This window comes from Doryrhamphus excisus, linkage group LG17 (assembly GCF_037039965.1).
Source record: "Doryrhamphus excisus strain RoL-2023G ecotype Guam linkage group LG17, RoL_Dexc_Guam_v1.1, whole genome shotgun sequence".
Taxonomy (NCBI): Eukaryota; Metazoa; Chordata; class Actinopteri; order Syngnathiformes; family Syngnathidae; genus Doryrhamphus; species Doryrhamphus excisus.
Window position 1 is genome coordinate 17381436 of NC_136373.1, and position 16137 is coordinate 17397572.

Below are 16137 nucleotides of genomic sequence, written 5' to 3' on the forward strand. Positions count from 1 at the left end.
TACAATAATAAATGGATTCAATTTTGATTTTTTATTTATTGTTTTAAAAATAAAACAATACTTTAGTATGTTTACTTATTTTAAACAATAAGGGCCAATAAGTCTCATTTTTAATTATAATTATTTTCAAATGTTATTAATTAGTTTTTATTTGATAATGTTGGAAAAAAACAATTTTTAGCATCCATAGAGACGCAGCATACAAATAAATATAAAACCAAAAAATAATAATAACCAAAAAGTCCTTCCCACACGAGCTGCCTCCCCTCTGACTGTCCCTTCAGCTCACGTCAAAGATTTAAAAGAATTGTAAAAAAAAGTGTCAGAATGAAGCCGTCTTCAGCTCAAATCCCATCAGGGGTTTGCTGGCAGGCTGCTTGACGCCGTCATCGAGCGTGGAGGGCGTGTCCTCGTCTGTGGGGGCTTCAGAGTCAGGGAGGTGCCAGTGGATGAAGATTACATATAGAACAGATCCCAGAACACCCCCGATCAGGGGGGCCACCATCGGAACCCAGAACCAGTAGTTGTAACACCTGTAGAGCATATAAGGCAATGGAACCATGTGATTCCTTCCAGCCAATCAGAAATAGAAGATGACGTACTGGAAGAATTCTAATTCAACATAGAAAAGGAGTATTATATTGACATATCCATGTTGTATTGATCATAAGGGTCCCGTGTACTAACGATCAATCAATGCCCAATAAAGTGGGGATCGTCAACAAGCGGCACGGCAGCCAATACCTGCCCGTGAATGACATCACACCGGCCCACAACTTGGGAGCAATTAACATTTTTTTAAACAGCAAAACTCTCCTGTCTTATAGAGGATCTTTGGCGAGCGTGTTTTGCCATTAAAACAGCATAGTGCTCCTGTTAAATAGAGAATCTTTGGTCACACTTAAAGGGACCCTTTGCTTAAAAACCGCAGAAGGCTAACATCAACAATACTGCTTCTATTTCAATTTAGTTCAATAGCTTTCTTTAAAAGACACAATAATTAATAAAAATAGTGTAAAAAAATGTCCAAGAGGGTTGAGCAGCACATCATCATAATCAGATGCTCTTTACCAACCTGTGTGTGTGTGTGGGGGGGGGGGGGGGGGGGGTATTTGTTACTTTGATCCCGACTAAAGCGTTAAAACATGATAACCTCTCACATTCCTTTTTACTGTAGTTTGTGAGAAGGGGAGGGGCAAAAGGTCAGAAGTCAACAAAGACGAGCATGTTTTTCAAATCGCTCCACTGAGCCTTGACCCGTCACAACACGTTGCCAGGTGGCCGTAACATTAGGAACAGTGAGCGCTTAAGAGACTTACATGAAGACTTCAGGGCCCCAGCCTGCCGTCAGAGTAAAAAGCCGAGGTCCGAGATCGCGAGCGGGATTGATGGCGGCGCCGCAGTTGCCTGACATGGACATGGAGATGCCCAGGACGATCACGGCCACGATGGGAGGAATCAGCTGGGCGGGAGCGGGGGTGTTCCTCTTCTCATCCAGACACAGGATGCATAACATCAGCATGCCGGTGCCCACCACCTAGCAACAGCAACGGTTTTCAACCATTCCAAAAAAAAAAAAAAACGGAAGTATCCACTGACCTGGTCAAGGAACGTCCGGCCCAAGGTGACGTACGCAGAGGGATATGTGGCGAATATTGATGCCGTCTCATTGGCTCCATATACAGTCAGGTTACCTCCACTAAACTCCATGATGGCATCTGAGACAAGAAAGCGTACTGTAAATGATAATAAATATCGTAATATTACAGTTGTGAGACACACAAGCACCAGAACAACAGGCATTTGTTGCAGGTTTGAATTAAGGCACAACAGTCCATAATAAAAACTCAACCCTGAATCCCCAACATCACTTCCTGTCCTTCCCTGGCAGTCATTTATGTCTTAAATGGCTTATTTTCTGTTTATTATGTCTGCTATGTTGGCTAATTTGCATGTAAAGGTGACTATAGGGATGCTATTTGATGTTTTGAGGGCTCTAATAATGTTGAAAACTTTATTCATAAATTAGTCCGCAATTTATTTACAATTACCGACTTATTACGGTAGTGACCGGAACCAATTAATGGCGATAAACGAGGGATTACTGTACTACGGTTTTTACCGTTTAAGTTTGTATAATGTGGCTTGTACTTGCAGGTACTTAACTGTCTCATCAGGTTAATACATTTATATTTGCACAGTTATTTCATTTGAGTATAAATTTAGTATAAAGTGTTGTTTCTATTGTGCGAGGTGGTGGTTATCATTAATAATCAATGGGAGGAGCAATCGTATATGACACATTCTGTACATTGCACGCCTGCATTTGTGTACTTGGAACTTTGTATAATATTTGGAGTTCTTCTGTTTATTTCTATTGTGCAAGGTGGTGACTATCATTAATAACTTTTATTTAGAGTCTTCCAATGTACTACTTTTGTTGAAGCTTTATCTTATCTTAGCATTACTACACTGGGCTGCTTTGAAGATGCTTGGAGGAGCATTCTTGTGAGAATGTCCTTTTATGCATGGCTTTTGTATTTCGTTATCTCACACATTATCTGAAGTGTCAATCAGAATAAAATGAAGTGTACAGTGCTGGCTTAGATATGATGCTAATGCTGATAAGCAGGCCTTTCAGTGAGTGTAAAAACCTGGATTTGGCCATTTTTTAAACATTATAGCAAAAATAAAATAATGTGTAAAATATATATGTATGTTTTATTTTTTATGCAGAATTTTTGTATTAATGTTTCATATTCCAATCAGTCAATAATATACTCGATACTTGGCCTGGTGGGATATAAAAGGCTGTAAATCACTGCATGGGGTTATAAAAGACAGACCATAATAGACCGAGTAGACCAGTCCTGAGGCCACATACGCTCCCAGCACCTGTGAGAGCCAGTACGGCAGCAGCCGACTCCATGGCACCTGGCCCAACACACAGAAACTCAGGGTAACGGCCGGGTTCAGATGGGCGCCTGTACACAAGCATCAAGTTATATAAACGCCGCTCTTGGACCTTGCACTTGTCACAGCCATGATTTGTTGTGGTACATGTTAGTAGTGTTTTATACCTGTGATGCCTTTGGTCAGGTACATGGCGGACATCACGCCCACTGAGAAAGACATGTTGACCGACAAAAACTGGCCTTTGGTCTCCCTGCTGGTCTTTACCTGCGCTGCCGCCGAGCAGCCAAAGAGCTTGACAGCAACAGAAGATATCATATAACCAGAAAATACATTTTATAAATTATATACAGTTAGGGTTGGGCATCACGGATCGATGGAAACCGGGACCAACATTCTGATTCTCCGAACTTTGGCTAAAATTCTGCAAGAAAAATGAACGCCCGGCGACGTGCAACATTTGCAACGCCAGCAGGCAAAGTAGTAAACAAACCGACTGATGTTAACATTAGCTTTAGCCTGGAAGTTGATCATGCCCGCGTTAACGTTACTCCATTCATCGTACTCGTTAGGAACCAGAATCGAAACGAGGAATCGGAACCTGCATGGCTCAAACTTAAACGATGCCCAAACCTAGTTATAGTGCAGTCGATAATTCTGAGAAACTAAAAACAGGTTAACACATCACAGCATATCATAGAAACACCCAAAGAGCATGGATAGATGCCCCCTAGTGGCTGAGGGAAGTACTGGGATGATAATTGAGTTGATGTTAATCTACAGATTTGTGCACCTAAATACAACTGTTACCATATTTTTTTAAAAACAATACATAAATTTAAATAACTAAAAATCACAACTAATATATTTAGAACAATAAATAATAATAAATAAATTTTTTTTAATTTTTTTGGCATATTTTGAGATTTTTTTTCTAGCTATATAGAGCTTTTCAAACAAAACGAGATTTAAAAAAGTAAAATTCTTATGAGATTTAATTCAGAGATATTAAGTCTTAATGCAGGATCAAAGGTCTTGGACATAAAGTTGATGATATAATAGATATCATCAGTCATGACATCGCCCCAAAGTACTTGTTCATCATACAATGGTGTTACTTCAATGCTGCATACTATGCCGCCATTGTATGATATGCTGTGATGTACGTACAACAAGTGTCAGGGCTACAAAACCTTTGAGGGTCATCGTGCTGAAGATGAAAAATAGCAATAGCATCACTCACCAGCAAGACAAAAGTCCCCAAGAACTCGGCCATGCACTCTCTCACCAGGGAATTGGTCACCCTGAAGAGCCTCCGCTTCAACATGGCTGCAAGGAGTTTGGACACCTGAGTCAGGAAGTCAGCCAGGCTCCACTTCTACTGGAGCATCTCCTTCCAAATGGCCTCTTCTTCGCTTTTCTGGCCAGCGACTCAAATACTAGTAATCATTGACTAGCTTGTCACAGCACACACATGGGATTATTGGCTGTTCCGAGCATCAGCATGATTAACAGTCAGAAAGAACACGGGTACAAGAAGAAGGCCTTCCGCAGACACTACAACCTTTATAGCCATTATGATGAGAGTGATGACTTTGCGGCTACCGTTAATAGATACCAGGAGGAACGGTAGTATTGTCATTATCATCATTAGATATACATTTATATTTATTACATTTAATGACAGTAATAATATCCCCGAAAGCAGTGTAGTGCATCAACAGTGACTTTTCACCAACTTCCTCTCATGGGCCCGGTTGTGGTTGGTTTTTGTTGTGGAGGAAAGTAGTTCCGGCTAGTTGCTAGGGTGTTTGTTAAGTTTTGCTTCACATAACGATATGCGTTCAAAAGAGTAATACATTTTCTCCGTTCCAATCACGTGTTGCACTGTGTTTACATGCACAAATGAAGACCGCTGTGATTATGTACTAGTAATTTTATCAGTAGTCTCTTTTAAAACCAGCCAGAGTAGTATTGGGCAATATTTTTTAGACACCACCATTCCATCATATCGCGATACATCCCAAAAATATTGTGATACATGCTGAGGTCCATATCGCCCAACCCTATTATAGATTTAGAATCTACAGATAACAGCGATAACTATAAAGCGACCCGCTAATATCCTACAATGTACGGAAGTCAAATTGATACACGCCTTGATATCAACAATTGCTGGCGACTTTTCTTTTTCACCACAACTTTGTTCCCTGCACTCTGGACTCCGAAAGAATTATGCAATCCCTGGAAGCTCTGTATTCCATGTGTGCAACGTGTTGCCGCTTGATAAGATACGGAGTCAAGGAAAAACGACACATTTTACGACGTGACAGTTTTATCTTACGGTGCCAAACGAGTGTCTTAACTTAATTTGAGATACCGCTTGAAAAAAGGAAACGACAAATAAAACGCACATGGTGATTGTAAAAAGTCATATCGTCGTAAATATATATCTTATCACAGCCTTTTTGTGGAAAATCATTGTTTTTGTTTGTCACTTGTCACTAATTACAGTCATCCCTCGTTTATCACTGTTAATTAGATCCAGACCAGAACATGATACGTAGAGTAGGATTTCTTTGTTATAAATGGAATATTTTTGTTTCTGCCTGTCACATGTTTGCAATATATAGCACTATAATCACAGTAATCCCTCGTTTATCACTGTTAATTAGATTCAGATCGGAACATGGTACGTAGAGTAGGATTTCTTTGTTATAAATTGAATATTTTTGTTTCTGCCTGTCACATGTTTGCAGTATATAGCATTGTAGTTACAGTAATCCCTCGTTTATCACTGTTAATTAGATTCAGACCAGAACATGATACGTAGAGTAGGATTTCTTTGTTATAAATGGAATATTTTTTTTTCTGCCTGTTACATGTTTGCAGTATATAGCATTGTAGTTACAGTAATCCCTCGTTTATCACTGTTAATTAGATTCAGACCAGAACATGATACGTAGAGTAGGATTTCTTTGTTATAAATGGAATATTTTTGTTTCTGCCTGTTAGATGTTTGCAGTATATAGCACTGTAATTACAGTAATCCCTCGTTTATCACTGTTAATTAGATCCAGACCAGAACATGATACGTAGAGTAGGATTTCTTTGTTATAAATGGAATATTTTTGTTTCTGCCTGTTAGATGTTTGCAGTATATAGCACTGTAATTACAGTAATCCCTCGTTTATCACTGTTAATTAGATCCAGACCAGAACATGATACGTAGAGTAGGATTTCTTTGTTATAAATGGAATATTTTTGTTTCTGCCTGTCACATGTTTGTAATATATAGCACTATAATCACAGTAATCCCTCGTTTATCACTGTTAATTAGATTCAGACCAGAACATGATACGTAGAGTAGGATTTCTTTGTTATAAATGGAATATTTTTGTTTCTGCCTGTTACATGTTTGCAGTATATAGCACTGTAATTACAGTAATCCCTCGTTTATCACTGTTAATTAGATCCAGACCAGAACATGATACGTAGAGTAGGATTTCTTTGTTATAAATGGAATATTTTTGTTTCTGCCTGTTACATGTTTGCAGTATATAGCACTGTAATTACAGTAATCCCTCGTTTATCACTGTTAATTAGATCCAGACCAGAACATGATACGTAGAGTAGGATTTCTTTGTTATAAATTGAATATTTTTGGAGTCAAAATACATGCTCAGAATAATCTCCAATTAACTTAGTTGGCCTATTAGAAGCTTCCAAAGCCATGTCATCCTCATGCGGGCTTTCCCACAATAAAATATTCTCAATATCATGCAAATAGAAATAATTTTAGTCATCCTAATTGACCCAAAACAGGAAAAAATGTGTCCAAAAAAATGTGTTTTCAACATGAAACTCTACCGCCATCTGCAGGAAGTTAGACTAAAAAGCACCAATTTGAGTTCAGCTTTATTAAAAAAGCAATATCAACTTTTAAATGCTGTTAGCATCGCTTCACAGTATATTACATAATGTCGGTCTCTGTTCACATACGGCTTTGAGGTAGCTGCATCCTGTCACCTCCATAAAATATCGTTTATCCTTCTTGTGTAAATGGCTTTGTTAAAAATATACATCAGCAAATATGCTTAAGTGGCCTATTTTCGGAACGCTCCAGATCAGGTTTGATTCCACAGTCACTACAGTTCTGGAGCTTTACGAGGCCGACGTATTACCACATCGACGGGTCCGGATGGAAGCCGTCGGATCAAAGTCCAGGCCTCCAGGCGCCTCATTCCCACCATGCTCACGCCTTCGATCTCCATCACCTCATCACCGGGACATATCTTGTCCACCGGACCCCCTGGGAAGCAAAAAAAAAGGCAGTTAAATGACTTTACAGTGGGATCTGTTTATGTTGATGATGACCCTCCGACTGGCTGACTCACGTCGACAGAACCGAAACAATGACAATAAAACTTTCAATCTAAAAAGGGAGCATTTTTTCTTTGCTGTGGAAGAATCCAGTTTAATTGTGCCATGCTTTTATTTAGAAGCTTACTTTGCACTGAACAGGAAGTCACATGGTGCATATTTTAATGTAACTAGACAACACTTAAGTTGCTTTTGATAATGCTGTTAGCAATACTACAACATTTTATGTCAACAAAAACAGAAAAATGTCAACTTGTCGACACAAGTGGACCTGACTTAACCAGGTTCCACGGTCTGGGTACCTTGGAAGATCTTCTTTATGGTGAGTGGTTTGTCTCCCAGACCGACACCTCCCTCCAGACTGAAGCCCAGATCCCTGCTTTTCTTCTCCAGACGCACTTTCATATGCTGATCTGTCGTAATCAAATAAAATGAACAAATATTCACACTTAAAATTCCGACAAATCAAACAAGCATCACCTGTCCCAGAGGTCTGCGTTGGCCCGACTTCCTCCATCGGACCCACCGCCCCCTTCGAGATGCTCCTAACGCCCCCCCTTCTCAGGACAACCACTCCCATCTCACGAGTCTTGGCCCGTCTCAGGACCCTCAGAGCCTCCCAGTGAGTGTGGCGTTCAAGCGCTGTGCCGTTGATGGACAAGACCTGGTCCCCTTCCTTGATGGAGCCTTCTTGTGCTGCCACACCGCTGGGGAACACCTTGTGGACCTGAGGAGAGCACACGCAAGTGAGGAACAAACCTCAGATGATGCATTTCATGGTGTGAATCAGCAGTGTTCCTCACGATGACCGGCTTGTTCTGGTCGATGCCTCCTGCTATACTGAAGCCCAGTCCAACAGCCATCTCCTTGTGGAGAACCACCACATGAACGTTGTCCTGCAATAAAACAGAAGCCAGTTTACTGCAACATCGGGGTGCAGACTGGTACTGGACTGGAGGCGTGTACCGCTTGTATTGACGTCCCTTGTTGTCAACCAAAAACTAGACAAGCCATTGTCTATGCCAATGCCATATATTACGTGCGGAGTTCCCCAGGGATCAATACTAGGGCCAAAACTGTTCAACTTGTACATCAATGATATCTCCAAAGTTACGAAAGACTTAAAGCTGGTATTTATTTGCGGATGATACCACTGCTTTTTGTTCTGGAGGGAGTACAGACGAAATCATTAGAAAGGTCAGAGAAGAAATGGTCACACTAAAAAGATGCTTTGATGATAATAGATTGTCCTTGAACCTAAGTAAAACTAAAATCATGCCGTTTGGTAACAGCCAAAGGAAACACAATCTTCACTTGCTAAATGTACTGCAAAAAAGGTCAGTAAGGATAATTCATAATGCCGCCTACAGAGAACATACTAACTCCTTATTTCTAAGAAGTACATTTGAAACACTTCTATGCTAGGACTACGTTATGCTAGCCATAGCATTTCAGTATGTGGAATCAAACTATGGAATGGATTGAGTAAGGAAATCAAACAATGCACAACAATGAGCCAATTCAAGAAACAATACAAGCAGTTGATGTTTGCTAAATCCAAGGATGAAGAGTCTTGAACCAGTCATGATGTGCTATATATATCACTATATTGACACTTACTATGGTACCCATTATGTCATTGGATGCTCATATCACCCAGTACTTCGGTACGAGGTACATTATTAAAAAAAACTTTAAAAAACCCTTAAACTGTATTATGGAAAGCAGGAAGTGAACAAATGTAACAGTTACTGATTGTAAAAGTACCAGATGGAGGGGTAGGATTTAATAAGTTTTGCTTCTTCCTACTCCTTTTGGACATGTGGAACTGGGAACTGATTATGACATGCACTCAATTGTAATCTGATGCATGTTGAAATGAAATGAAACCATTACTATTACCATTACCATACACTTTGCACTGAACGGGACATCCAACCATCTTCCCCGTCCAGGTTGTACACCGAATGAATGAATAGAATACTAATAACCTGCAGGTCGCTGTCCCGCAGGCCCCTGACATCCTCCAGCAGCTTATCGAGCTCCTCGGTGGGCAGCACGGACACGTACGACAGTGCCGACATGTCAGAGCTCAGTGATGCCGACCGCCTATTGCCCACCGTCGCCGCTGACCACTCATCATCCGTGTCTGATTCGTAGTCGGTTCCAGTGAAGTAACACAATTCCGCGAGACTGTGGACAAGAGAAAAAAAAGTCAGATTCAACTAAATATTAAAAGATGATATTTTATTTTTCCTGATACCTGACTGAGAAGCTCCTGCGATCCGACAGGCTCATGTTGCTGGTGATGGTCACCGAGGATTCTCCAGAGTCGGAATCGTAGTTTGAATCGCCATCTTTCTGTGTGCTTGCATCATCATCCTCACTGTCATCGTTATCGTCCCTCCAGGCCTTCCAGCCCGCCACCCAAGCATCCAAGTCTATCATCTGTTTCCTCCCTTTTGCGTCACCGTCGATGACGTCTGGAATCAGGAGATCTGCAAGGTTGCCGCGAGAGGACGAGGCAAGGGGGCGTACGGGGGTCGGAAGGGGTGCTTGGCTTTCTTTTTCAGTCGGTACAAGTGAAGAGTTATGGATTGGTACTGAGACTGGAGACCATGACGGCGAGTGGTTTGGGGAGTTTGTTGGAGTCTGGTCTTCATCAGCGACGGATAAAATGATCACACCAGGTTTTGCATATGTGGCGTGATCAGGGTCGCTTGGTAAATCTGTGTTGGTGCTTCTGCGGTCTTTGTTGCTTGAGACTTTACCATGGTCGGGTTCATCCAAGTAGAAGTTTGTGTGCTGTTGGGTATTTTCTGATAGTGGTGATTTTTGCGTATGCTTCAATTTGGAATATTCGCTAAATTGTGTAACTGTGTATTTGTTAACACGATCCACCGTTGGTCCTTCCATCTTTTGTCCAATCTCATCCACTGACAAAGACCTTTGCGACTGATTTTTTAATTGACGTGGACCTCCTTTCTCCTCTGATTTCCTCTCATTCTCCTCTAACTCATTCAGACCTGTGTACCTGTCACTCCGGGTACCAGTTCTTGACTCTCTCTTCAAGCTGTCGTGGGCACTGTAGAGTCGTGTTGGCACGGAAAAGGCCCGTCTGGGCATGGCAGTCTTAGAACTTTGACATCTCTGTGTCAGGGCCTCAAACTGATTAATTTTGTTCCTCACACTGATTGATGAAGACTGTGTTTCCGGGTAAACCCTAGACTCTGCGGTATTGGATCTGGAGTTGTGTAGATGTGACTCAAAGACATTTTCATAACTCCCCGTGAGTTCAAACTCTGTCAACTTTCCCTTTTCTGGTGTAAATGTTCTGTGTGTCACATTTATCCCGGGAGCTTCGTTCTTTTCCCTTTCCCAATCTACCCTTCCAAGATCCATGCTTCCATTTCCTTCTCTGCTTGCAGTTGTCTGCTCTAATAAAGTATTTGACTGAGCAGTCCGAGCCATTCTGATCTGACCGGCTATGGTGTTCCTGCTCCTTGCTCTGTCCAGAGACATTGTCTCCATGAACTCTTTACCCCCGCTGACTCCACCTATGTCCGAATATCTCCCATAGATCCGTTCTTGCCATTGTCCCTCTGGTAATCTCGCTCTGGTTCTTGGGACGGGTGAGTTGTTCAAACCTGGAGCACTGATGTCAAGAAGTGGCCTGGTGAATGATCCATTTGTGTCCGTTGGACTGTGGTAGCTTCTCTCACCAGCAGAGCCACGCCTGGGAAAGTTTCCTTCTGTTGCCTCATCATAAGAACTTGGCAAAATGTTTAAGACTCCCTTTCCGTCGTATCGGTCTCTTTCCGAGTAGGAGAAAGACCGAACTTTGCTAAAATCCTCATTTTTGGATGCGCCATAGAGCTTCTCTATCCGTTCCAGTATACTCTGGCCTCTTTTAGCCCCAAAAGAACCAAGGTCTCTTGGGTCCCAGGTCGCATCAGAGGCAGACTTTAGCCTTAAAGGGAGAGAGTTACCCCCATCCATTGCTTCCAAGGTTTGCTCCAAAGGACATTTGGCGCTACTGCTGACTGGAGAAACCCATACAGAAGTCCTGAATGAAGGCATAGATCCGCCTCTCAGGCCTGAAGTATCCTTCTTTCCGTGGTTGTTTTCTTCAGTTGACCATGCTGAGGTATCGGACCGTCGCGTGCCTTGATCAGGACTTCTTGCTCCTGACCTCCAGTCAACACTCCTGCTCCTCCTCCACTCTGTTCCAGTTTGTTTCTCAGACGCAGGGTTGTAGTTACGACTTCTATTGATGCCAAAGTCTGTGGTTTTCTTGTCTATTTTGTCATTGTGACTCAGACCGGAAGAAACTGACCTCGATTGCTCCTTTTCGTCATCCCAACCTTGGCCACTCGTAGTCCTGCCTTGAAAATCAGAGCTCAGTCCCATCCAAAGATCCTGGCCATCAAACAATCCAGCTCTCTTGCTCGATACGACTAATCCAGTTTGTTTCCGTCTTTCTTCAACTTCCTCAGCTCGGCCTCGCCTAACACCTGACCTGCGAGTGAGACTGCCAGACGGAGAGTTGGCAGATGCACTCGTGAGGCTCGGCAAAGTCCTCTGATTAGTGTACTCAGTCGCTGGAGCGGAGAGCAGGGACACATCCATTGTCAAGAGCATAAACAAAGTTAATGAGCACCTGTCAAGAGCCAAATCTTTAAAAAGAGAATCGATGACTGCACTGGATTTATTTACGTTATTCCAAGGGATTGGACAGCAGCAGTTTCCTACGTTAGGTTCAAGCTAACCATCGTGCACTAATGGTTGGCTGTCTGGCAGTACTCATTTTTATGCTCTTCTATCCATGGAATTCTTTTAGTTCCCCAGCAGACCTTCACCGATGAGCTCCCAACGCCTGCCAAGCATTAAAAAAAAGTATAAATCTCCATCCTTAAAACGCACTGAGCAGGAATGTGGTGTTATGTGGACTGTGGCTGCTGTGGCTTCTCACAATGGTCAAAGTCAAATGACAGAGCGGTTTGAGGATAGGGAACACAACTTTGCATCGAGTAGAAAGTGAGAGGACAAATTTCTTAAGAGAATGACAACTTTGAAATGGCTTAAATAATCGATCCATCCAGAAGACAATTTGGACATGTTCACTGTGTTGTGTACTCGTGTTGTCATCTGTTTAAACAATATACGTAGGCTGTGTGTTGACTCATTTTCTATGTATAGTGAATGCATCACGAAATACAAGCTTTAACACTGACTACTCCAAGTTGACTTTCTTTTGTATGTATAATAAAATTAGGGCTGTCACAGTTAACATTTACTTTAACTGCACTATTTTTTTGACGCACGATTAACATACACACATCCTGTTTGACCCTCGGCCCCCCACAGAGCGGTGTGGCAGTTGATGTGAAGCCACAAGGGGGCGCAAATAGAATAGGTTATAAATAGAATAGGGTATTTTGAACGTAAGTTTTGCTTCACATCTCTGTTGACAAGGTATTTTTTTTATTGTGATTTATACAGTGCTACCTTCACATACGAGTGTCCCAACTGACAAGTGCTTTTTTTAGATGCGAGTCGCCTCTCGGATGATTTTTTTTTTTGCTACGAACTGCGAGCTAAAATTTGTGTTACAAGCTGCTAGTTACCGACAGGCAGCGGCAAGGACAGCTATTTGGGGGATTGTGTCAATGTGACAAAAGAGGTCAATGAGGGAATTTAATAGTGTTATTATAATTATTTATTAGCAATGTTTTAGCATTTTTGCTTAAACTGCTGTGTTTGCCAAACATGATAGAATAAAGGTTGCATTTTGAAAGACCCACAGTGTCATACTTCCACGTCACTGAAGCTGCCAGACGAAGAAAAGTGTGTGTAAACACAGTGTGTGTAAACCAGCGTCTAGTAGTTGTGCATTGTGTTTGGTTTTTATACATTAAGGTCCAGTTTGTGTTGAGCAGAACAGAATGTTTAGTAAACAACAATGTACATAACACAAACATCATGTTGATAAGTCTATCTGTGCTTAATTGTGATTAGTTATGAGTTAACTATGGACAGAGTGTGATTAATTCTGATGATATATTTGTAATCAATTGACAAAATAAAATGTGTCACTTCAGAGAGACGATGTAGGAAATGACGAGGAACGATAACTCAATGAGTCCATTCATACAACAACAGGACAACATTCTTGCCGACATCGTAACAGCTGTTTACACTAGCAACACGTAGCTAAACCTGAACATAAAAACTGGAAAAACTCACTCAGCCGCAATCCAGCAAAGGACAACAATGTGGAAATGTGACACAATCAGTCTCGGTGCTGCATTGCATGTGTCAGTCCTCCACAGCCACAGGTAGTCAACAACACGCCATGGATTTGGGAAGAAAACCGGATAAGATGGACAGTAATGTGCATATCTATTTACATACATACAGACAAGGAAATCAGTGGTGCAGTTTTTGACTTTGTAAACACTGATGATAACTATAGTCGTTGTTCTCGTACAAAGTACTACAAGAGTATGTATAGTACAAGTATTGGGGACAATGCCTCCCTGGTGGGGTTTTCTAATACAGTGTCAGCTTACAGAAACACCTGTTTTGCTTGATCCCAAGCCTCCCATCTGGGTAACCCAGGCAACGTGGCTCGGTCTAACTCAAACTCACACCGATGATACACGGAAATAAGATACACACTCCATATATTCAGCACATTTATGTCATTCATACACATACGCACCTTACCTTTGTTCGACTTTTGTGTCGCTGACAAGGCTTCATGATAAAGGCGGCTCTCTGTTGTGTAATGACATCGGCTCCTTATCCATCCCTCGCTGTTGTTCCTCTGTGTTAGCATTGCATGATGGGATGTGTACAGTGGCACAAACCGGCCCCACTGGTCTATCCTCTTGTCCTCGCTCTCTCTCTCCCTTTGTATGTGTCTCTCTCTCTCTCTCTGTCCTCCCCCTTCTGTTGTTGTTTTCTCCCTCTTTTCCTCATCTCACAGTGTAACATTCCTTTTCTGAGATCAATGTCTGGCAGTTTAAAACAGCCCACTGACTACACACACACACACACACACACACACACACACACATATGCACACTCTAATAAACCATCTCAGCATACGTCCCATGACATCATGGGAAATGCGCTCCAGATTGACTTGATTGTGCCAAACTCACCGTGAATAAAAATGTACACAATTTCAGCACACCTCAGGCTAACCTGAGCGGAATCATGGGACGCCTGAGCAGATATCCAAATACATAATGACAGAGCTCCTTTAATTGGGAACAGACAACACAAAAGGGATGTAGTAGACTCAGAAATACCAGCAAGAGTAAATGTGTGCACATCTCGGCTGACGTGTACAACAAAACACAAGACACTCTTACAGACATGTTAAATATTATTGATGATAGTCGGAAAATGAAAATAGGATATTCTGTTATCAACCACGGAAAAGAATAATAACTATTCAATTAAATTGGCGTTTTTAAAATGACGGCCTGCATGGATGGAGCTCATACTGCTATTCAACTATCAACAACGTTTAGTAGTACACTTCATTAGACCTTAATTGCTTAATTGCAAGACACGATTATTATGAAATTTTCATTATTAATTTTCTTCTTAATTTTCATATTAAAAGACAAACAAAACACAAACAGCCCTTCTTACAGAAGAACAGAAAAGATGTACAATTGCTGCATGCTTTCATGCCTTGTTTTTTTGTACATTTTATATATTTAAGAAACAGATAACTTAAAGTAAACATTAATAATAATAATATTCAATTAATTGAGTGCAAAATCTCAACGCTTGATGAAGAAACAGTGACAAAACCAGTGAAGCATGTAAAAATGTGAGCTTTTTTAAAATAGTGGTACATGTATTTTGTACATTTTACCTGTCAATTATTATTTATTATTTATTCATGCTTGAACGGTGCTGATGTCGGCAACTATTAAAGTAGTTTTAGATTTAAAGTCTCCAATTAGCCCAACAAGCATGTTTTTTTCAAGAATACCTGGAGGAAACCCACACCAGCACAAACCAGTGGTGGTGCTGAGGACCTGGGTGGAGGTGTAGCGGGTTGAGAAAAATGAAGAAAAACAATTTCCAAAACGGATATGTTAACTTCAATTGTGTTTAAAGTCAAAATGATGTGATGTTTATTTCATACAAGAATAAAACTCACCATATATGACCCAAAATCAGTTGATTAGGAAGTAAGGGATGGATCACCGTGCCACACATGCTACAAACAAATACTATATATTATATACAGTATATGAAAGCAGTACTTACAGTTTTGTTTGGATCATTGTCATAGTGCAGCTTCTGCCTTCCATTTCCACCATATAGTAAGGCTGCCTCTGTCTGTGCCTGTCCAAAAAGACACCCCGCATGAGAAGAATTGATCTTATATACAACCGGCCACGTCTTCAGACCCCAATGCTCCAATCAATGGATGGTCAGCGGCCTGTAGGGTCTCACTTCCTAACTGGAGAACAGAGATAGGTCTGTTACACCCACCCTTGTTCCCGTCAGAAGAATGGCCGCTCAGTGTCTCTGTAGGGTGGATGCAAATGTTGCCCACACGGCTGGAGTTTGCTGAGTCATGGAGGGCCACACCATTGCTGTGGGGAAATGTGGCTCAGATTTAATTTAAAGTGGCTGTTAAAGGCTAACTTTAAATGTCAAGAAAATAAAATACACCCGAGTGACACACACATGAGCAATAATGTGATTTTTAAAAATATATACTTAAATAAGTTACTGTATGACGCGGTTGAGGCTGTTTTGGCTCCATTTTCAATTATTACTACCACAGCAAGAGCGGAAGCGGTC

At 41.3% G+C, this 16137-nt stretch overlaps 2 protein-coding genes across 5 annotated transcripts; both read right to left on the reverse strand.

The window, feature by feature from the left end:
- On the reverse strand, window positions 1-4386 carry aqp10a (aquaporin 10a). The gene is made up of 6 exons (XM_058084260.2): window positions 4157-4386; window positions 3081-3207; window positions 2847-2984; window positions 1600-1718; window positions 1320-1537; window positions 1-533 (listed from the first exon to the last, which is right to left on the reverse strand). The coding sequence occupies exons 1-6, from the start codon at window positions 4238-4240 to the stop codon at window positions 323-325; spliced, it is 897 nt and encodes a 298-aa protein (XP_057940243.2). The 5' UTR covers window positions 4241-4386; the 3' UTR covers window positions 1-322.
- Window positions 4387-6818: 2432 nt separating this feature from the next.
- Window positions 6819-15899, reverse strand: LOC131136748 (uncharacterized). Of its 4 annotated transcripts, none has more exons than XM_078797609.1 (8): window positions 15823-15899; window positions 15595-15672; window positions 9560-12172; window positions 9288-9489; window positions 8100-8192; window positions 7777-8023; window positions 7599-7709; window positions 6819-7225 (listed from the first exon to the last, which is right to left on the reverse strand). In XM_078797609.1, the coding sequence occupies exons 3-8, from the start codon at window positions 11935-11937 to the stop codon at window positions 7062-7064; spliced, it is 3195 nt and encodes a 1064-aa protein (XP_078653735.1). In that variant the 5' UTR covers window positions 11938-12172; window positions 15595-15672; window positions 15823-15899; the 3' UTR covers window positions 6819-7061. The 4 variants fall into 4 exon arrangements, with proteins under 4 accessions (XP_078653735.1, XP_078653737.1, XP_057939944.2 ...); XM_078797611.1 differs by lacking the exons at window positions 15595-15672; window positions 15823-15899 and adding an exon at window positions 14026-14188 and having other exon boundaries at window positions 9560-11897; window positions 12013-12172; XM_058083961.2 differs by lacking the exons at window positions 15595-15672; window positions 15823-15899 and adding an exon at window positions 14026-14188.
- Between the last annotated feature and the right edge of the window lie 238 nt (window positions 15900-16137).

Coding starts and splice junctions, on each gene's coding strand:
- aqp10a (XM_058084260.2), bottom strand. CDS start 4,240: ATGTTGAAGCGGAGGCTCTTCAGGGTGACCAATTCCCTGGTGAGAGAG. Junction 2,985..3,080: donor CCTGACCAAAGGCATCACAG/GTATAAAACACT, acceptor GCTTGTGTACAG/GCGCCCATCTGAACCCGGCC. Junction 1,719..2,846: donor GGTCTACTCGGTCTATTATG/GTCTGTCTTTTA, acceptor TTCTTGTCTCAG/ATGCCATCATGGAGTTTAGT.
- LOC131136748 (XM_078797609.1), bottom strand. CDS start 11,937: ATGCTCTTGACAATGGATGTGTCCCTGCTCTCCGCTCCAGCGACTGAG. Junction 9,490..9,559: donor CGCAGGAGCTTCTCAGTCAG/GTATCAGGAAAA, acceptor TCTTGTCCACAG/TCTCGCGGAATTGTGTTACT. Junction 7,710..7,776: donor AACGCAGACCTCTGGGACAG/GTGATGCTTGTT, acceptor TGATTACGACAG/ATCAGCATATGAAAGTGCGT.